At 40.7% G+C, this 24,455-nt stretch overlaps 1 protein-coding gene across 8 annotated transcripts in view; it reads right to left on the bottom strand.

Annotated features, from left to right (window-relative positions):
* Positions 1-1,020: 1,020 nt before the first annotated feature.
* GPCPD1 (glycerophosphocholine phosphodiesterase 1) overlaps positions 1,021-24,455 on the bottom strand; it is a 53,597-nt gene continuing 30,162 nt past the window's right edge. Inside the window, exons 11-23 of one of the 8 annotated variants that reach the window (XR_008596807.1) lie at positions 23,686-23,740; positions 21,881-21,973; positions 20,519-20,596; positions 17,292-17,331; positions 16,389-16,450; positions 15,100-15,165; positions 12,483-12,619; positions 11,553-11,688; positions 10,639-10,799; positions 3,854-3,891; positions 3,008-3,077; positions 2,123-2,228; positions 1,021-1,383 (exon numbers count right to left, since the gene is read on the bottom strand). Coding sequence is in view for 5 of the 8 variants with exons in the window: in XM_054975811.1 (XP_054831786.1) it covers positions 6,811-7,045; positions 10,639-10,799; positions 11,553-11,688; positions 12,483-12,619; positions 15,100-15,165; positions 16,389-16,450; positions 17,292-17,331; positions 20,519-20,596; positions 21,881-21,973; positions 23,686-23,740 (1,063 nt within the window). In the remaining 3 variants the exon portion in view is untranslated. Of the gene's footprint in view, positions 1,384-1,422; positions 3,078-3,853; positions 3,892-6,698; positions 7,046-10,638; positions 10,800-11,552; positions 11,689-12,482; positions 12,620-15,099; positions 15,166-16,388; positions 16,451-17,291; positions 17,332-20,518; positions 20,597-21,880; positions 21,974-23,685; positions 23,741-24,455 lie in introns of those variants that run through there. The other 7 variants (XR_008596808.1, XM_054975843.1, XR_008596802.1 and 4 more) reach the window with 7 other exon arrangements.

The raw sequence follows: 24,455 nt of genomic DNA, 5'->3' as shown, positions 1-24,455 counted from the left end.
TCATGGGATTGGGGTAGTTACGGGAAGATTCTAGACTAGGGTTTATAAGGAAAGGGATAGAGTAAAAGAGAAAGAACAATCTCTTTATAAAATTCTTTGGTGCAGCTTGTTTGGAATACTGCACATAGTTCTGGTGTCACTAAGTCAAACAACAGAGTCAAAAAAGGCATAGAAAATGGTAGCTTTTTTGCATTGTATGCGCACCTTTTTCATAATGAAATGATTAGGGAACTAGAGGATTTTGAGTTTAGAGAGAAGAAAGAGGGTTATAAAAACTGTGCAGTATGTGGAGAAACTCTAATACTAAAGTTATTCAATGATTCGGAAGGAAAACAAGATTCCGAATAGACACAGTAATACAGCTCAAAACAGGTCACAGTATTTTCTGATACAAGATACAACAATAGCTATTGGATGAGATAGATTTTAAGAGGCATTTAAAATTCATCCTCCAAGTAAGGAAAAAGAGAACCTCCAATTGAGACAACACACTTCGAATCCCAGTCGCTGGGGGTGGGTACAATAAGCAAGACCATTGCCCTGCTTGAGATCTTTGGAACAAGATTCTTGATTTTTGGTCTGATACAAGCCTAAGAAGAGCCGTGCTGCAATATAGCCAAGTCACTTGCTCAGACTATTTCCCACAAGCGGAACGTGAACAATGAACTCTGACAAAACACTTTTGGGCAAAGGTGTAGAGCATTTATACCGAGAGAAAAAATAGTTAAAATGGTAGTTACAGCTGAGTAGGCCAATGACATCAGACCCACAGGATACTTTCATCACTTTGGTTAATGCAGCTAATGTGATGGGAGGCAGGGTCTTAGGGGATGCATTTCACAAGATGTGACCCACGGATTCCACACGGAATCACCATCACTCAGGAGGCAGACCAGCTCCCCTAGTGGTGATGCTCGCCTTTAACGGAAGGAGCCCTCGCTTGCCCTGAGGCAAGGTGCTCAGAAAGTCCAACCTGGTCACACCTCCCTCACAGCGCCGCTTAAGGATGACCAAGTAATGTGCTTTCAAGGTTCTTTATTATTTAAAACATCTGTATGCTGCCTTTACTCCAGCTTAAGGTACATTTGTAAATAAATACATTAACAACTTCACGGCCTCAGCCAGTTTGGGAAGTGGTTACAGCTGCACCGTGGTAAATTCTGGTAAATGGTTGTTCACGGTCTTCCTGAAGACTGCTGCGTCTGGGACAGCAGTATTAAGCACTCAACACTTGAAGAAGAGAGGTAGAAGGCACAAGTAACTAGCAAATTCATGTGAAAGGATCTGATCCCCGACAGTGAAAGTATCCTGGATGCTCACAAAGCACAAGCTCAGCCGCTTGGCTTAGATATCACAAACATGCACAATCAGCGCGGCTTCAGACTGTTAGAGAGAAATCAAAAGGCAGAGCTAAGACTGAACTTTAGATATAAAATACATTTTATTTTTAAAAGATTGTTCCCAGAGGACTAAACAGTGTGCTGCTTATGGAGGAAGAGAATTTCAGTATAAAGTGATTGGAAACATCCCTGCCATCTCTCCCCCCGCCCCACAATTCAGCAGTACAGACCAAGCACGCAAGTACAGACTTGTATTTATTGAACTCTTACACAATCAACTTTGTACAGCAGTGACAAAATTTGTATTATACACGTGTATTGTTTTAAAGTGGCTGATTTGCCACAGGCAGAAAAAAAAATAAATACTTTTTCAATTTCATTTTGCGCGTAACACTTTGCAAAAAGTTACAGATTATCAGGCTTCAATTGTCTGCTATTGTAGGGGGGATGCGGGTTTAAAGACGGGCAAACACAAAGCGACAAGGTAACTCTATGCCATAATTTCTGAATAAGTTATACGTAATGTACAGTAGCCAGTGGTTAAAGTTCAACAGCCTATTACATGCTTTAAAAAAAAAATCAAACCTAGCTTTCAACACACATCTATTAGCGGCCAAAGATAGTGAGACGCCCAAAGCCTCCGTTTAACTATACACAGAAGTTTACGGTTTCCCAGCAGCAAAGACTCAGCATTTTTATGCAGCCCTTATTACCCTTGCACCTTTTTAGCACCACAAGTGCACAAGGACTGCTGCAGAGTGCGCTTCATGCTTAGTACTTACTGGCTCCATTAAGTACAATGATACGTTGTTTTGTTTTTTAACCCTATGGTCAGGTGCTGGCAATTTGGTATATAGTGATTTACAATCTTCAGAGCTTCAGCAAAATCTGGATACAAAATGCAGGAGAGAAAAGGAACTTTTCACACCTGTAGGCTAATACACAGACACTACATCATTCATTGCAATGTATACTGAGATGAAAAAAACCCACAAAAACCACAACCAACACGCGCGCACACAAAGATAACGGTAACCTGAAGGCAATGGAAAAAAGAGACTTAACTGCAGTTGTGCAATGTGATGTCACACATATGCATAGATGCATGCATCAGTGCAAATGCATGCATTGGAGGTCCTCTTTCTGCAGGCCAAGTTCTACACAGTACTGTTTTCACTGGTAATGTAAATCAGACTAATCTTGGAGTTAAATCATTTATTCAAGGACATTTGGCAGCTCAGATCCTAGCAACATGCAGCTATTGCACTTTGGATTGCTCAGAAATCAGATTGGTGTGTTACAGTACACAGATTTCATCTGAAAATCAATCAGTTCTGAGTATACGAGAAGACAAACCAATCATTACCACTGACCAAGCATCTCAGTGTGATTCAACAATCCAGCAACAACTCTTTAATGTACTACTGCAGACCACAAGTTATTGCTTCTTCGGGAGACAAGAACAGGCAAGGCATTAGTAGCTTTGTTCCGTGGAGAGAACTGCAAATGTGCGCCTGAAGCGTGTGCTCTGTTCTGCATGGAGACGGCTAGAAACTCTCCGTGCTTTCTGCCATTCTTGCATTTATAGAGCCAGTGCGACATCTACACAGACCTACAGTACTGAAGTGGCTAACAGTGGGACAAATGCAGCTTTTCAGCTCTGGTACCTCTTTCTTCAATCGTTCTAGCTGCTCTGTCTGGAATATATTCGGCTGTTCAGGCATCCAGTCATAAATCCTAAAACAGACAACACAAAGAAAAGTCTTTAATTGAATGCCAAGCCATCCTACAGTAAAATGCTATTTACAACAACATATGGTATATAAGTTGACTTTACTAAATTCTTAAGAATAGTGCCAACACAACCTCATCTTCACTTAGATGAATGCAAGAGGTAAATGCCAACCAAAAGCTTTATTGCATATATTGACAAATGACGCTTCTGAACAGATTCCAGCATGACATCAAATCAAAGCTTCAATGCAGCCGTGTCAACATATTATGAACTATTTGTGTTTCTGCATATATCCTGGACCATAGGGCAGTAAAAGTTACTAAGTTAAAAATGTTAGGATGCATGCATTAACACAAGATACAAGTATTTATCATTTGCATGTCAAGCTATAAAGCAATTCAACCCCTACATATAAGGAAGTCCCAGACTATATTATACTTTGGCTTGGATTCTGCCTAAAATTCTCAGAGACGTAACTGATTTCCTTCTGTGGCGTGTAACTCTCCCTCTCCCTAACCCAGCATCCGAAGTGTTGCTCCTGGGTGACCTCCCCGCCAAGAATAGCATGCTGGAGAGTTTGAGGTCTGCTGTGGGGGCAGGGGAGAAAGGACCAAAAAAAACCCCTCTTTCCTTCTGAGGTGGGATCTAAGCCTTTGCTTCCAAATCAAATATTGAAAAGGATTTTAAAAAAAACAGGAGGGAACAGGGAAACACTGTGATCCCACTTCAGATTGATTAGCAGACTTTTAAAAAGGCACTATGGGGAGCAAGTACAAACCTGTTCCATCATTTGGAAGCAGAAGATCTGGTAGCTGTCTAGAGAAAAAGGAATCCATGTGTCAGGGACTATGCTAGTTACTTGCTTGCTTACAGAACCTGTTTCAGCACTGGCAATGGCTTTACTTTCTTCTAGGTAACTGTTGTTGTGGCTTTATTTTCTTCTAGGTCCCTGTTGTTATGTTTAACTGCTTTCATGTGCTTCCCCCAAAATCAACAGGCTCCCATAATGCTTTCATTTCAGAAAGCACTGCATCACCACCATGAGCCTGAACTCTAGGAAACTCAAAAACCTGGGGCTTCAGAGGCAACAGCTGATTCTAGCCAAGAATTTAACAGGCCCATACTTTTTATGCAGCCCCAGAGCACTCCCATGTTTTCTGAACATACACAGCTGCTATTGAACCAGGAACTCTTGATATAGCAGCAAGCATAATTAACCCTGGAAGGATCTGCCCACACCTTTAGTACTTTTTATCACTTCAAAACAATGATTATTCCATTCATGTATACCATGGGACAGATTAAACTAGAATTGATGTTGTGTGGCCACTTAAGGATTGTATCATCTCTGTGGAAACATGAAAGAACACTTGAAGTTTAATCTTTAGGCCTCCAGGGACTGATCCCAGGCAGAATCCATTTATCTCTGGCTGGTAGGTAGAAACAGAGATTTATCATATGTATGCCAAGTGCTTATTTATCATATTTATAATTTATCATATGTATACCAAGTGTTGCATTCCTTTCCCCATCTGTATAACAACGTGGCAAGTGTTATAGACTCCCAGGTTTCTCCAAACCTGCTGTGAATGAGTATGTGCTGCCACCTGCCACCACCGAGACATTTCAGTCCTGTGTGATGGTTGCTTTAGGCCACTCTATGTAAGCTTGTGTGTATGTGTGGAATAATGCAAAGCTTCCCACCTCCCACTTCTCAAGATCTCTTCAACAGCATAATGCGATCAGCTTGTGCGGGGAAAACAATCCAAAAAGTTTCTCAAAGCCACAGCACAAATTGCCAACAGTTTTTATTCTAGAAATACACAAATAAGCTAACGTGGAATCTGAAAAGGTGGAAAATTCAGAATACAAAAGAAAAAACATAGGACTTTATACACCTCCCTTTTCCAAAGGAGACCCTGTTTGGCAAAAAGATGAAGCAGGCTTTCTGGCCCACATTTCAAGGGGTTCCTCAGAAGTAGGGAGTTCCCTTCTGGCCCAAGAAAAAACTAGGGTTAAAATTCAAAATTCTTGACAAAATAGGATTTAACTGATAAGCTTTTTGCTTAAGATTCTAGGGTGTTTTGCACTTGGTTCTTCTTGGTGCAGGGTGCAAAGAGAGAGCAGAGGGGAAGTACCGAACTCTCAGAATAGAGAAATCCTCCACTGATTCAGGCTGTCATTGGACAACTGACAAGTAATCTTGGTGGCTCAACTGAAAACTCAAAACAGGACAGACTTGTTTCTTCCTAGAACACAGGGATCTTTTTCTTAACAGAAAGGGCACTTTCATTTTAAAAAATATTTTTAGCAGAGACTGCCAAGAATAAAGAGACTCAACAGAAGGAATATGCTAAAAAGATGTTTCCAGTTCATTGTAGCACGTACACAACCTTTTAAACTTCTAATGTGTCCACTGTTGTAAGGCTTTCCTTTAATACGTTCCATTCAATATGAATAAATTGCTCAAATCTTGCAACTGCACATTCTTTTAACCATATGTTATTTTGACCTATACCACATTGAGTATTTTAAGCAAAACAGTAGTATAAAAAGATTTACAAACAGCATTCCATATGAAACTAGTGTTTCAAAAAACTTTGTCAAAAAGACTGGTTGCAAAAGAGGGACTCCAACTTTGTCACATGACAAAAGTATTCTAACTGAGAATCAGGATTACTTTCTGCGTCACACACGAGGAGGGGAAAGCCAACCAAATCAAAGCGGCACTTTAAGAATCAACCATTTTGATTGTAGGATTTACTTTTCTAGAGAATGCCCTAGACAGCCAGTTATGACGTGAATTAAATAAGCTTATTGGCAATAAGGGGGGACCGCAGACAAAGATGCCTTGTGTGGTTATTAAGTGACCGAGCAGAGAGGTCACCAGTTATATCAAGACTGTGAAAAGAATAAAGCTGCAGTTGCTTTTCATTCTCAAAGTGAGTAGTGCTTGAAAATTAACCAGACTCTCTCTGCAGCAATGACTTGCACAATTCTGAAGCAGGCGTTTTTAAAAACACTCCTCCTTCGCTCTCACACAAAAGGAAATGTGTATGAGTCACGTAGCAACGCTGCTAAGAGACTAAGCTACAAATCAGGAAGGCCGGCATGCCACAGATTCTTATAGCCTTAGGCAAATTCTCTAAGTTATAGGGCACCACCAGCGCATCTGCAACATGAGGAATACTAACCTACTTCGGAGACTCGTTGTATGAATTACAAACAAGATAAACAATGTGAACTGCCAAATAAATGCCGCCTAGTCCTCTCATTAATAAAAGCAGGCTTCCCACACAGACCTTCCTGCTTAGATTTTATCAGAATTTCTAAGAAATACATTACTGTACATAGTAGAATTTCCTGAGAAAGTTTATTCCATTTCCCAGTATAAAAGACCAGATTTAATGAACTAAGTTACTGAAGCCAAATTATATTTAACAGTAATACAACACTGATCAATTTAAGGTTTTAAAAAAATATTGAAATATGGCATGGAATGCCAGCCAGTCTCATCCCATTCAAACAGAAGTCTTAAGACGTTCCATGAAGCTATCACAGCCACCCAAATGGATGGGGGTCCCTACTTCAGGGACAGTCCCCCAGACCTCTATTTTCACACTATGTTGGCCCTCCCCACAATAGCTAGGAAGGAATTTCAGTCCCGTCCACTGTTATTCAATTATTATCGCAGCCAATTAACAATATTAAGTGAAGATTTTCGAGGGACTTAAATTAGGCAAATCTGGAGACAAAAAGTCTTTGAAAGGAGAATAATTTTATTGGTTCAAGTCTCAGATCTGTCCCTGATTTACTACAAGCTATGCCCTTCTGGGAACTTTTCAGAGCACAAAACAAAAAGGGTAAATTGGAAGCCATGAAGATTTCAAAGGATGCAATTGGAAGCGATCCATCCATGGGACCATTAGATGCCAGCAAACTAACTGCAAGTACCTGGACTTCCTGAACCCTAAAGGAACAAGAAAAGATAGGAAATATTAATCTACTAACTTGAATAGAAAGCTAGCAGGTGACCTACAGGGTAGCTTTGTCTACTGAGGGGGAGGTTTAAAAAAAATTCATACCCAATTCCCTTTCTGTTCCTAACATATTTTGAACACAAAAACTCTGACAAACCAAAGCCTTCAATATTGCACAAGCTTTATGGTTTCACAATCCCTCTGCCAAGCAGTTCAATGATGCACATCTTCAAAATGGCATCACTGAATTGGACATAAATGCTCTTGTTGCCTTATCTTAACCTCTCCCACCCTGTTACATTAACAGGCTACCTGTGAAAGCCAAAAAGGAAAGTCAGCATCGACGTGGGTAACTGCTGCTGTTCAAGAACCTCTCACAATTTTGGAACAGAATGTTCAGATTTACTGTTGTGGGAAACCACAATATGCACAAAGCTCAGCTCATAAAATAATCACATATACTTCTGGACTAGAATTTGGGTTCAACGGATCTAATACTTTGCAGAGCTGTACCTGTCAGCAAGGAAGCTGTGAAGATGCTTGTCAGGGTCACATTACAGCCTTCCAAGTGCTCAGATTAGGGAAATCTGCCAAACTATGTTCATGGAGTCAACCCCTATTCAGATCTTTGGTGATCTCTCCACCAACATTAATTTCTGCTCTGTAGATATCTAGGGAAACTGTTCGGGGGGGGGGGGGGTTATATTTATGTATGCATGGCCTGCCTCTACCTAGAAAAACCAACTGTGGTCACTTGAATAGGCTTCCACCTATCCAATCTGTATTTGAGAGAACACTGCAATCTGTTTACAGCAGAGTTTTAATTGTGCACCTAGCAGGGAGGGAAGGGTAATTCCACAGCTAGTTCCTTTCCTGACCTACATCCTCCTAGTCAGAACAGACATTCTACTGGTACAGGAAGTAAAACTAGCATTGATCCCAAAATACCACATCATTCATCCCGGATAACAAAGATCTTGCCTGTGTAGTATGCATATTTTCATGTAAAGTCGGCAACTTTAGATAATGAGTATTCCTGTGTATACTTTAAACACATATAGCATATTTTCAAAGGTACCAATTTAAATGCGACTAATTTTGTCCCATGATTCATGCAATTAAGGCTAGAAATGTGTATGACAGTATACAATTCAGTGTTATATGGTTTAACTCAATATTCAAGAATGCTGCTAGTCCTATTTTGACTGTTACTGTCTCCAGAAATTTTATCTCTGTATCCTCCATGCACATGTTTAAATAAGAGCATATGATAAAGTGTTTAAGTGGCTACTGAATGAGCAAACGTGACAAATTCCAAGCGCCTTCTGGAAGCAATAGATCAGTCAATTATTCAATCAAGCATTTGATATAACTAATATGACCCCCCCACACATACACAGACACCCATCAAAAACTGTAGATTACAACAGCCAGGCATCCTGGCCTTAAAAAGAACAATCTGCTAGCAAGCAAACTACTTTGGTCCATAGCACCTCCTGCATCACGACAGAAAGTCACAAAATACCAAGGCCTAGACTGAGATTTCTCACCACAAGAGGATCAGTGATGAAGCTACAGGTCAATGCTCTGACATCACAAGGGCTTGTCTACACTGTTCATTTCAAGGACACTGACCTTATGTAGAGACAACCATATATGCACCTAATGGCTTGGTGATAACTCACTCCAAGTCTGTGGTCTCCTCCAGGTATCCCCTGCCCTGCATTTTTGAAACCATGATTCGTATTAAGTTTGCAGCAATGGGAGCACTAAACATCACTAGCACCAAACTACAATTCATCTACTGTTTGGAATTAGACTGGCTCCAGTGTGATGCTCAAGGTAGTTAGTTTTAAAAACTCCAAGAGGAGGAGCTCATGTGTAAGACTCCCCATCACTTAACCATGATTAGCAATCAGCAGCACTTGCCAAACAAACGAGACTACATTTTAATTGCAATCATATCCTAATAGGATTTCACTTGGGAGCATTTGTCTATAAACATGAAGTTCTATGCTGCAGAACACCGACATGAAAAGGGAGAGTTTGACTCACAAAGAGTAAAGTCACTGGGGACATAATCTTAAATAAATACTGAAACACATTAATTTAGATCAGCAAATTAAACGGCTAAGAGAAAAATCTGAAGCAAGTTTTTTGAGTCACAATAATTGGTACCCTCCCCACAGAGGTACCTTCATCTAAGAATGTACTATTCATAGAAATTCTTAAAGCGAAGTCAAGTCTATTGGCTGCCTCTAAAGTATTGTGAGTGGATGTACTCACAAATAATGGAACATTCCTGCCTTCCCCCACTTGCCCACTGCAGTCCCTGAAACACTGCCATAGGTTCAGGGAATTACAGGAATAGCAAATCTGCAATGGAAACAAGAAAGGGAGCACTAGTGGTTTAAAAAAAAGACCTGCAGAAGTGCATTTCCAACAGTGGAAAATGTATGTAAGATTCAACCCTTTGAAATCACCATCAGAAATAACAAAGTACATAACTGCAACTCTACACTGGTTAATTCATTTAGAAAGGGATCATTACATACTGAATAGGCAGAAAAAGTTAAGCTTTTGGCATAGGGCAGAAAAACCAAACACAAAAAGCCACAGGTGGCCCAACAAAGACCCGGTTTCAGAACTGTCAACTTCTTATTTCAAATCACCCTGGACTAGGGCTGTGCATGGGTGGGTAGATTCAGTATTCCTGCTTCGGGTTTACCCAAAGCGGGAAACCGATTCGGAATACCCCCAAATCCGAAGCGGGTTTGGAAATTGCTTCGGTATGCTCCGTGAAGATTCGGAACATACTGAAGTGAGGGGGGGAACTCACCACCACCACCACCCACCCTCCCTGGGGCAACCCCTCCACCCCCCACCCAACCCTGGGGAGATCCCTCCAACCCCCACCCACTTACCTGGGTTATTAGCTGGGCAGCGGTGGCAGCACAAGGCTGCGTGGGCTGGAGCCAGCCGGCTCCTCTGCCACCACGCCGCCGCCTGAGCCTGCAGGGTGGTGGGGAAGGCCAGAGCCGCCTCCTCCAGCCCTTCCTGCCCTTCAAATGGCCGCGATGTGCTGGCACTGCGGCGGCCATTTGAGGGGCAGGAAGGGCTTTCTCCACCTTCTCCGGCCCTTCCTGCCCCTCAAATGGCCGCCGCAGCACTGGCACGCCACAGCCATTTGAGGGGCAGGAAGGGCCGAAGGAGGCGGCTCTAGCCTTCCCCAACACCTTGCAGGCTTGGGCAGCAGCGCGACAGCAGCAGAAGAGCTGGCCTGGAGCCACCGCAAAGTAGGTGGCAGGGGAGGTGGGGGGTTAATGTTTAAAGAGCCCTGTCGCTGCTTGCAAGCAGAAATGGGGCCCTTTAAACAAGCCCCGAAGCTTTCCAAAGCATTTCCAAATGCTTCAGAAAGCTTTGCTTCGGGGAATACCGAAGCATTCTGAATCGGGTTACTTCAGGTAACTTTACCCGAAGCAAAACCAGAAGCGCACAGCCCTACCCTAGACCTTAACTGCTGTCTGAATACACAGTTAATGTCAACTAAAGACAGACTATGGTAGTAACAATATTGCAATACCTGTCATATACCAGACCATGAACACCATGTTCTCTCAGCTTCTTCCGGTTCTCTGGGTCATTTGCCTCATCACCCCAGCAGAAGACAACCAAGCCTTTAGAAGTTGCCTCATCAATAAATGATGGATTCTGTAGCAACTCTTCTGTATTTGCATTGATTCCCTGAAAACAAAACATAAAACTGTTAAAATATACTTGGGAACAGAGGTGGGCACAAACAGAGGGAAAAAACGAAGCGTGCAGTTCGTGGTTCGTTCTGTTCATGAACCACGAACTTTCACTAACGTTCCCCACTTTGTGAATAGGTTCATGGAGTTTAAGTGCCCCTTTCTGTGCCGCTGCCTTCCCCCACTTGCCCACATGCCCTGCGAAGTGGCAGGGAAAGGGGCATTTCACCCCCACAGACGTGGATCAGCTGCTTGTCGGGGATCTCCCTGACAAGCAGCTGATCCAGGGGTCGGGGAGATCCCCAACCCCTGGGGGATCTCCCCAGGGAGTTGAAATGCCCCTTTCCATGGGAGTTGAAATGCCCCTTTCCATGCCGCTTAGCAGCAGCACAGAAAGGGGTACTGGGGTTTAACACGAACCTATTGAACCGGCAGATCAGTTCGTGGAAGTTCGTGGAAAACGGGCTTCCATGAACCGCTGGTTCGCAAAGCACAAACTGGTCCAGTTTGTGACGAACTTTAGTTCATCTTGCGGTTTCTGCCCATCTCTACTTGGAAAGTTCACAAAGCAAGGATTAATCTTTTTGGTTGTTAAATGAGTTTAACACTACATGATTGTTAAAAATGCATTTATCTTGGTTAAGACGACTAAGAAATTTCTAGCTTTATAACACAGAAAACAACAAATTAGCTGAATTTCCATCTTATTTTAGAAACAATTTACTGGTCAAAATGTTTTCTGACTTACCAGGAGATTTTCAAATTTTGCAAAGCTCATAGCAATAGATGTTGTACGACATCTGAGATCCATCAGTTCTGGGTAACTCTCACATTTTCCTTGAGTTAGAAACAATATGGGATATTTATTTTGTTTCTGCCTGACCCTGTAAGAACATTTGAACAAAGTTACAACCTCAGATCGCAAAGTTTCTAAAATATAATTCTTAACATGGACAAACATACATCATTCCTAAATTGCAATTATTCTGTGTTGTGCCATCAAGTCACCTCTGACCTATGGCGATCCCATGAATGAAAGACCTCCAAAACGTCCTATCATTAACAGACTTGCTCAGATCTTGCAAACTGGAAGACGTGGCTTCTTTTTCTGAGACAAGCCAACTTGTTTTAGGTCTTCCTCTTTTCCTACTGCCTTCAACACAGAAAAAAAATTATGAACTCAATCTTCACCTTTTCCTCCTTCATAGAATGTGTACTCAATGAGGTGTAACTATTCTTTTACTTGCACTGTCTTTTGATGACACATTGCCTAATGCAATGGATGCAGGTAGAAAGGCAGGCAGCATCTTAATTGGAAAAGCTGCTTGCTTCTTCAAAAGTGACAGCATCTGAGGAAGTAGCAACAATTAAGCCCAAACTGCAAGGTTCTTCCCAGTATACTGCTTTATTTAATTGTGATTGTGCGTGCCATTTATTGATATGTCATTGGAACAGAGGATCACACTATCACGAACAGGTGAAGTTCCCACCACTATCATATCCCATAGAATTTCAAGAACCAACCACCACTACTGAACTATATCTCAACAAGGAGAAGGTGCAGAATGAAAGAACCTATTCATCTTTTCATTGGGTACGGAATCAGATTATTCAAAATACCAAACATAATGCTCCGTGTCAAAAATCTGTGGCACATTTAGGAAGTATTTAAACTCACATTGTACATATGTCTGCATCAAAAGAAGAAAATATAATTCTCCTCCTTCCAGCCTTTAGCAGAACAGTTTTCAAAATTATATCTAGAAAGACATTCATGTCGAAGTAGGTTGAAAGATTACCATCCCATATCCCATCCTGAAAAACAACATAATTTTAGTTATTTAGCATAAATAAGCGGATGATCAAGGATGTTTCAAGATTCAGCTGTACTCCGCCATGGCAGCTACGCTCATCTGAACAAGGACTTCTGCAGATATCACCTTGCAATTGAGCAAAATTGGCAGCTGCCCGTACAGATGCATTCTCTGTGGTGACCCCCACACCTTGTGGAATAGCATGCCTGATGAGGCCAGGAGTTGCACCCATTCTCTTGGTTGTCAACAAACTATGTAGAACTGAACTATTCAGGTGGGATTTTTCATTCAGGCAATAGTGCTTTGAATACTGTAAGAAATAGCTCAGAGAGATGCTCTGGTAAAGGGACTGGGACTACAGACTATATTACTGGGTACTGTCTGTTGATGTAGATAGCCTCCTACTGGATAGTTTCCACATCATTTAAAATGTCATGTCAAATGATTTGTTTTATTCCAACCATGTTTCATCTCTGTATTCAGAATTATGCTTGTTTTCAAATTTCTGCAATCCATATCCTATTATGTTGTTTACTGTGCCAACAATGTCCTTCTGCTCTGTACATTGGACAAACCAGCCAACCTCTACGCAAAAGAATAAATGGACACAAATCTGACATTAGAAATGGAAACGTCCAAAAACCAGTGGGAGAACACTTCAATCTACCAGGACATTCCATCAAAGACTTAAAGGTCGCTGTGGTTCAACAGAAACCTTTCAAAAACAAAATCCAACGGGAGGCTGTTGAATTGGAATTCATATGCAAATTTGACTCTGTCAAGCTGGGACTGAACAGAGACTATGAATGGTTATCACATTATCACAGGTAACAGATTTCCTTTACAGCGGCGTGGTCTGGGGGAGCCCAGTGGCGCCTGGTATGGGCTTTTGGGGACCACAGCTCTCTTTGTCAGATGCATCTGGCAGGGAGAGCTGTGGTTAACGAAGGCTTATACTACATAGAAATTGGATGCTTATACTGCTACAAACTAACACGGCAAACTGACTCCACACCAAAAGGAGATGTTTACATATACTAGCAAAGGAATGGTTTGGTTGCCTCCCCGCTAATTGCATCTTGTCCCCTTCTGATATATGTCCTCTTCTCTCCCCTCTCCCTCCTCTTCTGTATTTGCCCAGTTTGTATCATGCATCTGATGAAGAGAACTTGATTCTCAAAAGCTTATGCTACAATAAAATTGGTTAGTCTTAAAGGTGCTACTGGACTCTTTTTGAATGTCCTAGCTATTGATAGTATTGAATTACATTGTGTCATCCATCTTGAGTGTCAATGAGAAAGGCCAACTACAAATAACAGAAATAATTTTTTTACAAGCAAAAAAACATATGAGAGAGATCTCTATGGTCCCTGATTCCAGTATAATCCCAAGTCCTATAACCCAACAAATTCATCACAACCAGAATCTTGATGGCCATAATAATACTATTTCTCAGCATTATTATTTATCACTTATAACTTATCAGGCACTCTGTTCACCAGAGGTGAATGTTTGAAGGATTTTTCCTTCTTACTCTGCAGTACAATGATGTTAGATGGTATGGTGTCTAAAACATCCAATACCAGTTTAAAGTGAAATAATCTTGTGCTCTCATATTTGTGATGAAGACAGTAGTCTTCCCCCAAGTCAACCTGTCTGAAGATTGTGGGATTTTTCTTTTTAATTTCCCTCTCCTGCAGCAAGTGGCTTAGCTCTTTTGCTAGAGTCATCCAGATCCATTTGATCTGCAGGCATTTGTCTGTAATTCACCTCTCTCTGCTGGCAAAGCATTATGGCCTGATTTGACTACAGCAATCTGTGAAGGGGTGGACGGGCAGCCTCCTCTCTTGACAGGAACCTCCTGCCAGTCTCCCCTGTTTATTTCACCATGCCAGCCGTTGAAAACGACTGAACCCTGCTTTTGAGCTTTTTACTGCCCCAGTTCTATGCTATGGAGCCTCTTCCGGGAGTGCCAGCAATGCCCCCCCTTGCCCATCATTTGCAGAAAGCTTTGCAAAACAGAACTCTTTAAAGGAAAAGAAACTAGAAAGGCTGAAAAGCTGCTGTAGTGTTCTTTTCAAGGTGTGTAACTGCAGTTTTATGGTCTTATTGTCATGGTGGTCATAAGGTCCCATTTGATCAGAAGAAAGGTGGGTTTTAGAAATGTGGCGATAAATAAATCTTTTGTTTACAGGCAGGACTGGATGGCTTCCAGTTCCTCTGAACTCTGTTTTAGGAAACCATAACTGAACCCTTATTTTTTTTAGTTACCATTAGATACACAAACTACATAATGTAAACTAAGAAAACTAACTGGGAAAACTGTTAGATTTGGTTTACTTGTACTGATAATAAGAGAATACAAAAGAAAGCGACAGAAGCATAGTAGCTGCTCTAGTTATGATTTATAATTTAAATGCTGGAAATAAAGGAAGTAGATGCAATCACTGAGCTAAGTAGTATATTAAGAATGTTACTTACTCTTTGCTGACAGATCCATTTTATTTCTATATTAAACCCAACATTTTCAGGAATAGCTTCTAATACCTGGATGGGAAACCATCAGTAAAGTCACCAGTATTTTTAAAGATGTAACATTTCCAGAAATTTTGAAACCACAGAAAAACTCCCCCCCCCCACACACAAAAACAGAAATGTTGAGAAAAATTGAAATGCATGAAATACTTACTGTCCTATGAAACCCAAACTAATTTTACTGCTTCAACATAAAATGCATTCTTTATAACTTAGCATATAACATTGCAATATTTGACATATTCATGGAATTTAAAAGTTATAAATGTCTTCGTTTTCTACAAGCAAAACTGCAAATATTGAGAGAGAATGGCAAGCTGATACACCCTATGCTACCTCAGCACATGTATCATAACTTTTTACTATCTGAAAAGTTGAAAAAAAAGGAATTAAACAGAAACCAAGCTTTGTAGTAAATAACAAAATATATTTGGTCAGAAAAAGGGTCACACATCACAATAAAACTAATCATATTTTGAAATGCAGTTAAACTTCATAATATTAAAACATGGAACCATTCAGAAGTGTATTATCAGCATACATATTATAGCATTTTAATTATGTACAAAATTCCCATTTTTTAAAAAAAGTAGCAGCACTTCAAGTCTCTAATCAGAATCGCTTTCTGAAATTTCTGATTCCGAGTCCTCATTTTTATCCTCATGGAGCTCTTTGGAAAACCTGGAACTACGCACAAATTGAAACAAGATTCTCTACTCTTTCACGCCTTCTGGATGCAGAAATTCAGTTTGGATTTAACTTATATATGTATACAGCACGATCATCTTGCCTTTAAAAGTATTTCACTCATTCTAAAAAAAATATTTCATAGGAGTTGTTTTTTCCCCAGTACTAAAATTTCCAGTTTTTTCCATCAGGAAAAAAGGGGGAAAGGCGTTAGGAAAAAAATGTTTTTTCCCACCAATCTCGCTCTTTTTTTTCTCCTAGGCCTTCATATATCAAGCAAGCATTATTAACCTCTGTGGGTCTGAGGGGAAAAATCACTGTGCTGAATACATAGACGATATATCTTTTTAATCTTTGTGTTAGGGCAGGATCATGCACCTGCTAGTTTGACAGTGCAATCATATGCAGAGTAACTCCAATCTAAGCCACCCACTGAAAGCGACTGAACTCTAAATATCCTAAAATAGTTCCTGCGTTGTCCTGCTTTATTATTACTCCTATGCTTTTTCACAGGTTACATTATACCTAATGCTGCAGAAGTTACTTACAGTTTGGAGAGAGGGGAATGGCTGCATGTCAGAAGGAACATTTTCGTCTTCTTTAAATGATTCTAGAAAGAAATTTAGAAGTTGCTATGAAGTAAAATTCTTAAATTAAAAAAATCATATGCTGTAGTCAAGGTTATGGGAGTTTTAAACAGAACTCTGGTAGCACCTTTAAGACTAACCAACTTTATTGTAGCATAAGCTTTCGAGAATCACAGCTCTCTTCGTCAGATTTTGCTACTACAGAGTAACACAGCTAACTCCTCTGCATCTTAAACAGAACTCTGACTCTGCTGCTCCCCAAAGAATGCCTGTGCCCTGGCACTAAAATGTTCCATTGTCTACTGGCAAGTCCAACCGCGGCAAGCAAGAGGTACATTCACTTTGCCCACTTCTTATTGATATGTTTCCATTCTCCTAGAGGCTCATGAACCATTTTTAACTGCAGCAGGTAGTTTTGCCAGCAAGCCCCAGGTTGCATGGGCCCAGCTCCCCTCCCTGGCCTCATTCCAAGTAACCTGGAATTTGCTGACCCAGGAAGTGTACAATAAAAATTGTACACAGACGGCAACTCAACTCCTCTGGCAGTTTAATTACCATCTTGTTACCAGAGATCTTGATCATGTGGAAATTGTACTGCGGTGTCTGCTTACGAAGATCGACAAGCGTTAGCTCCACAGAATATATACTAGCACAACAGGATATACATAGATTAGGACACAATACAAAATATACAATTGTGTCCTAATCTAAATCAGTGTTTTTCTTCCAAATTAAGAGGGATATCTGTTGTAGCAGATAAACACGCCACCCGTCCCCTCTTGAAACATTAACTAGCAGCTTCATTAGGTTGCTCAGAACCAACTTACACAATGTCTAGAAAGAATTTTCCTGACTTCTACATACCTTGGCTGTCTTTAGATTTCAAGGCAGTCACATGCGCCAGCTACAAATAAAAGGCAGATCAGCTTTAAAAAGTGTGCTTGCCAGCAAGTGGTAGGTTCTTTCAAGCATGGCCCAGCGCTGTCTGAACAAGTCACACAGAGGACTCTTGAAGCCATGCAGTGCTTTTGCTGACATTGAAAGAAAGCTTGCCCCTAGTTCCTTGACTTTGTCCGCAGAATAACTAACAACTGATGCTGCTGAAGGCTAATTACTACTCTGATAAGTTGTATTGTCCCAAGAACTCAGAATACAAACAGTAATCCAGAGCTCAAACGAACATACAACAGCTAAGCTGCTAGCTCTCTAAAGGCGACTATTCAAACCATCTCTTTTGCCTCTAACCTCCAGGGAAATCTAGTCCAGCAGCCAAAAATACATGTTTATGCAGCAAAGTACTGAGTTTTTGCTGGGAGCTGCATTGTATCTTTCCTTGAAAGCAGAAGCGGTACCCTGTGAGTAGGGAAGCTGGGATCTTGCCAACCTCACCTCCACTGCAGCAAACAAGGTTCTAGTTCTGTTTCATAGCTGGCAGGGAAGGGGACAGTTAAGCAAAATGTAGCTGTGCCAGAACTGATGCTGCTTATTACCACTGTGGAAGAAGCAGCCCATGAGCTATTTTTTATTGCTTCATGTATGTTCCCTCTCTTTTGATGCTGCAGTTGTTGGGATATATTTATTCAAGAGTTTTCACTGCACCACTACAGCACAGGTCAGTATCAGTACTCTTGTCTTTCCCAAAGGACTTTCCCAATTTGACTATAATTCATCAAGAACTGCCAACCAATTCTGTACGATTTCTTAACAAATCTCTCCCCCCTCTTTTAACTTCATAGTACTTTCACATTTTACCTTGTACACAATGAAACGGAACAGGTTGGGTTAGGAAGTCTACATTTCATTATTAATAATGCAGGTGGAAGTACCATACTACAGCAGACTGCTGCCTATTCCATGCCGGAGGAACTTCATGGTGGCCCATATTTCAGATATGGAGAGAGAAATGCAAGGGATACCATCTGAGCACAAATAGCACCCTGTTGCTATGGCTTTATGCTATCCTCCTACTCTTCTGGAGCAGCTTTTATCTATCAAATGGCAAGCCTCTCTTCTCATCCCCAAACTTTGAATGGCAAATACTGTCAGTTCCAGTTTGGTGACTGGTAATACAGATAATCCATTCAAAAAGGAACTAAAAGAAGGAAATATCAGTAACAATTTTTATTTTATGGAATTTATGTCCCACCTTTCTACCCTTGTAAGGGCCAAAAAGGTAGCTAACAAAACATGCATAATAAAAATCACATCTTAAAAAGCATCAAAATCATTAAAACAATTTAAAAGTAGAGCTAAAATGTGTACACACAAAAAAAACATTGACCAGGAAAGAGGCATCACTGAGGGAACACCGAATGAAACAAAAAATCTCCACCCACTGGCAGAAAATGACAACAGAACAGCGTGTCTCCCTGGAGAGACGGTTTCAGAGTTCGGGTGCCACTACCAAGAAGGTCCTGTATCCGACTGCCACCTGCCTAATATCAGAAGGCATAGGCACCTGGAGCAGGGACTCCAAAGATGACTGTAGTGGTCAGGCAGGTTCATAAAGAAGTAGGCAGTCCTTCAAGCATGTCAGTCCCAAATCATACAGGGCTTTAAAGGTCAGCACTTTGCATTGTACCTGAACACAGACTGGGAGCCAGTGTAGTTAGGCCAAGAATCGAATGATATGGTCCCTATGACCCACTCCAGATAGCACTCTGGCTGCAGTGGTCTGCATCAACTGAAGTTTCTGAACAATTTTCAAGGGCAGCTCCATGTCACTGCAGTAATCTACCTGTACCAGGGCATGCATCACAATGGCTGGATAATAATTCCTCTAGAACAAAGAGACTGCAGACAGCACTTACATCAAGCATGGGGTCGAGCAGGGATGGAAGCAGTAATGCTTCCATCTCTCAAGAAATGTTCTCTCAAAATAATCACAGGAAGTAGATGAAATGAGGAGAATTAAAATATGCTTACAATTTCCCCCAAAGCAGTATTTCCTAAATTAGTAGTAAAGCATTTGCTTTGCATGTAGGAGGTCCCAGATTCAGTGCCTAGTATCTCCACTTAAAGGGATCTAAAGGAACAAGGTCGGAAAGGGCAAGTTCCCAAGACCTTGAGCACCAGCTTAGCGTAGTTGGTTACAGTGCTGGACTAAGAATCTGGGAGACCCAGGTTCAAATCTCTGCTCTGCCATGGAAGCCTGCTAGGTGACCTTGGGCCAGTCACCTAGCAAGCTGGGCCAGCCTAACTGGTTTGGTGTTGTGAGGATAAAACGGAACAGAGGAGAATAATGTAAGCTACTTTAGGTCCTCATTGAGAAGAAAGATGGGGTACAAATGAAGCAAGCAAGGTAACGTGGATCACCTGGACCAAGAATGGGACTCTATAGAAGACGTCAAAGAGAGTTCTCTGAGCATTCTACCAGCTGCAACTTCTCCTGAATAACCAAGGGAAGCGAGCCTGCGTACATGTCACAGTAACTTCCCAGCCTGTAATATGCTTTACATGGGCATAGCTGGAAAATTCCTGCTGCGTTAAAATACTGCACTTCAGCAACTGACTGGAAGTTGTCCACAGAACATATTATACCTATAATGAAGAAGCAGCGTTGATTACTCGTGGTGGTCTGGGCTCAGTTCAAGAGGTTGGCTCTTGCCTCTGCTGCCCCATATGACCTGAACCTGATACTTAAGGAGAACGCTTCCTCTTACGTGACTGCCCCCTATACTCTATCATAATGTAAGGAGATCCTACTCAGTATTTTTTTTAACTGCCAAGGCAGAACTGCTTGCCACAAGGAAGAAAGGACTTCTCCACACCAACATCAGCCTTCTAACAATTCCTTTCAGAAAGAGACACCAAAGGCCCAGCCATTTCAGGTTTTTAGAAGGTTAGACTTCCTTCTTCTTTTGATTTGGGGTGGGCAGATCCAGTCAGCAGAAAACTGCTTCTGTTTATATGATGCTATTAACTGCCACCATGGATCCAGTTTTAGGAAGTTTAACATTTACATGTTATGCTTTTATTACCAGCTGCCTTGAGAGCCAATGTGGGGCTGAAGGGCAGGAGAGAAATTTTAAACACAAATAGATCTAAGTGAACTTTTTTGAAATACATCTCAGATCAGTCTAGTACACTACCTTTAATAACTGCAGTTGGGCAAATGTCAGCTCTTTCACTGGAATCTCAAACAGTTCCAATGGCTCAGTTTCATCTTTCTTTTAAGCAAACGGACAAAAAAAGATTAGGTTAGAAGCATCTGGAAATTCTCTAAGTAAATTCAAGTCCATCTATTCTGTTCCCCGAAACAGGGCTCTGTGCATGAATCTGGGGTATACAAGAGGCCACCAATATTCTGCAGCCACCCTCTTTACCCAGGAGCTTGCAGTATCTCTTAATTTTCCATGAGCTCAACCAATGGTTGCTGAGGAGTTGTGTAACCAAAGCCTCTGATAATACCAGTGTATAGATAATGGGCAGGGCAAAGCTGACTCACTCTCCTGTTCCATTGCATGTGAAAGGTTTTTGCCCAGTTGCTCTGACCACAGTACTAGGCAAGCAATCACTGGGTGTATTTGCATTTCTTCAGTCTTATAACAGCAATAAACAGCAGTGATACAACCCACCCATCTGAAAGGAAGCATCCATTTAAGATTAGCAAGACTTTGTAGCAATGCCAGTATGCGTGCCTTATGCATACACACAAAAGAAATTGTTATCTTCTAAGTGGTAAGTCAGTTTTTTCCTGGCTTCTCATTTCAAAATTTTATTTGCCCCAATAGTTAAAAATTTAGGTTTCAAATCCCTCACAGATTAATGATAATTTATCAGAAACAGCCTCTGGCTGTTTAGCTTGGGAAGCCAGTCCAATTCTCTACCTAAGGGATTAAGGTGAGCCTCCTAATGCACTGGGGCTCAGCTTGCTCCTGGTGTTTTGGGTCAAACACAACCTTCCTCTCCCTCCACCACCACCACCACCCCCTTTAGTTTGCCAGCTCACCAATATCTTAACAGGTAAGATGATGTGAGGGTACTTAGGAAAAACAGGTTGCCTACTTCAGCTCTAACTCTTTGATTTTATAATGTTTGAAAGTCACTGCTCTTTTAAAAAAATCAAGAAAATTTGGTCCTCTCTTGTGGTACCAATAGAAGAAAACCTGTCCCAAATGAAATTCTACAGTGCTACTCTATCAAAATCCAGTGTTTGTATGCTAGAGGATTGCTAGACTATAGTAAAACACAGAAGTTGGCAGGTCAGCACATGGAAAGAAGATGTTTTGCATCATGTCTTTAAGAAGCTATTCTAAGAAAACTAAAACGAGAATTTTTTTTCAGCTCTCTGCATTGGTGACTTTAACATAACGGATGTAACTGCAATTATTTTCATTACTAAAAATCATCAATGTCAATTTGAGTTACCAAATGATTTTACGGGCCATCCAAAAAAGCTTCAGCAAAGTAAACTGCTCAGGTATCTCCACAGAGAAGCTAAAATTGCATACCTTTTTCATGGCAATACAGCAGGTAAGATCATGATATATTATCGGAACATGATCTTTAGAAAGATGTACATCGAACTCCACAAAGGCTGCTCCCTAAGAAGATTTGAAGAATACACAGAGATATTTTTTTTAATTACATGAAAATGTTGATGGTACTATAGTGCCTAGTTTATGGTACTCAATTTGTTATTTATACCCTGCACAAAACTTTTCAAAACTTCTTGAAATAAATTAAGTTTAAGCAGTCAATGCCAAATGTAAAGATTTTTCAGAAGAAAGCTTTCCCAAGCTAATCTGCACATAATGGCGAATTCCAAAACTTGCAATTAACTTCTCTCTCACCCCCAGCTAAACCTATAGCAGTATTTCCTGAAATTATCATTCTGTCTTTAATAATTATATACACGAACAAAGGATTTCTTGAATATTTTGTTCTCAGACCCACATGATTATATATACACCATCTATTTCCAACGTTAATAAAAATAGTCAATCATCCCTGTAGCTTTTTTTTAATTAATGTAAAACATATGCTGCCTTTCCACCCAAATAGGGTCCCCAGTCTTAACCCTATACACCAAACCAAAAATACTCCAAGTGACTCTTTGGCCATCTAAATAAAACAGGTTTTTTCAAGAGTAAGAAGATGTTAACTATCCCTCAATGACCTGGTTTCAACTTAAGACAGAACAATGGTTTATTCTGAATCTGAAAAAGGGACCTTTGACTCACAAAAACGTATATACTAAAATTCTTGTTGGTCTCTAAGGTGTCAGTAACTCAAATCCTGCTGTTTTTCTGCAGACCAACACAGCTACCTACCTGAAACTACCTTGATGGTTTATTTTAACCATGATTAGTTCATAAAAGCAGGATTCAGCATGCCAATGATCACTGAAATGCTGGCTTGCCTTGAAAAAAACCTTATGTCATTGACTTTGCTCTGTAGACCTGCAGGGCAGTGCCAGGGAACAAGCCAGGTTGCTTGCACTTGGGCATAAATAAAAAAGCAACAGACTACTCATGGTTAATAAACCAACTTCAAACCATGGTTTCAAATCCTAACCCGATTGATCCTAAGCACAGCTAGCAGAGCGGCCCATGTCTAGACAAATCACATTTTTGCATGAGGTATAAACGAACAACCAAACTAGACATTACGGCAGACACAGGACCAACTCATGTCCACTAATGCTTTTTTATAGAAGAATTTGACCATTTAAAAATGAGGGCCTGATCCTGACTGCACCATAGCACAGGAGGACCAAGTATCATTTTAGTCCTGGCAAAGTTATGTTCTGCTGCTGCCCATTTGTGGTTTTTCTGTGGCTGTTCCAATAGAATAGCCTTCTGGAGAAAGTTTGAAAATCTTCACCTCTCTTACAGAATCTTGTAAAACGGAACTTTTGGGCTACTTAAGATGGCTGTTTTGTGATGGGTGCCTTGAATTTTAAAGCTTTTTCCTGAAGATTGTTTTAACTTTGTTTTCAGAATTATGTTTTTAGGTCACATTATTCTGAGAAAAGGAAGACTTGTGTTTTAAATAAATGTCTTAGAATTTCTGTTTAGATCTTCATATGCAAGTACTACTTTAACATCATTTTTCATATATTTTTCCAGTTAGGATCAAGCAGCAGGATATAGCAATTAAAAGGCAAGCATAAGAAATGTAAAATTAGCATTAATCCTTTTTAATGATAAATATAATCAGCTCCATCATATGAATGGAAGATGCCTTTTCTACAGGTTTCTCTCCGTAAGATGCTCACTGAAAAATCAAATCAAGGCAAATATTACACACATACGTGTTTAGCAGCATTCTTTAAAGATGCAACTGTATTCTCTTGAAGTTTAGCAAGCCTGGGAACAAAAGAAAGGGATTTTTTAAAAGTCATAAAAACACAAGTTCATTTTTAACAGAAAAAGTTAGGAATCAGGATAACCAGACAAACACTTTTTGCCACTAAATGGTAACAATCTCTCATCTATATAAACCAGTATCAAAAGTTTATATGCAGAGTGCAGGACAACTCTTACAGCCAAGGGAGCTTCAAGCCTTTAGTAGACCGTATTCATAACTGCATTTTAATTAAAATGCATTTTAATTAAAATGCAGCAGAATCTTCAGACCCCAGATTGCTTATTTCCAGTAATTTTAATGGATCAACCACTGCCGTTTATCATTAACAGGAAAGATACCTGTCCCTGGGAGATCAAACTCAACATCAATTGAACACAGATCTTTCCCCCCCTTGAATAATTCCATAGCCACAATTTCCAAAATCGTCAAGTGCTATTTTACATTTTTAATCCTACTAATAATATCTTGTTGCTTGGGAGTTGGTCATTTATGTAACTAAACTCAAAAAGGATCTAGGTCAGAGGTTTCCAAGGTGGTGCCCAGGAGTCCCGAATATGGTAGCCATGGGCACCATGGCACACGATGACATAAGAACATAAGAACATAAGCAAAGCCATGTTGGATCAGGCCAGTGGCCCATCCAGTCCAACATTCTGTCACACACAGTGGCTAGAAATCCAGTGCCATCTAAAGGACTGTCAGTGAGGCCAGGAC

The sequence above is a fragment of the Eublepharis macularius genome, chromosome 1 (genome assembly GCF_028583425.1).
Source record: "Eublepharis macularius isolate TG4126 chromosome 1, MPM_Emac_v1.0, whole genome shotgun sequence".
Lineage (NCBI taxonomy): Eukaryota > Metazoa > Chordata > Lepidosauria > Squamata > Eublepharidae > Eublepharis > Eublepharis macularius.
Note: the sequence above shows the minus strand (reverse complement) of the source record. Positions and strands in the feature narration are given on the sequence as shown.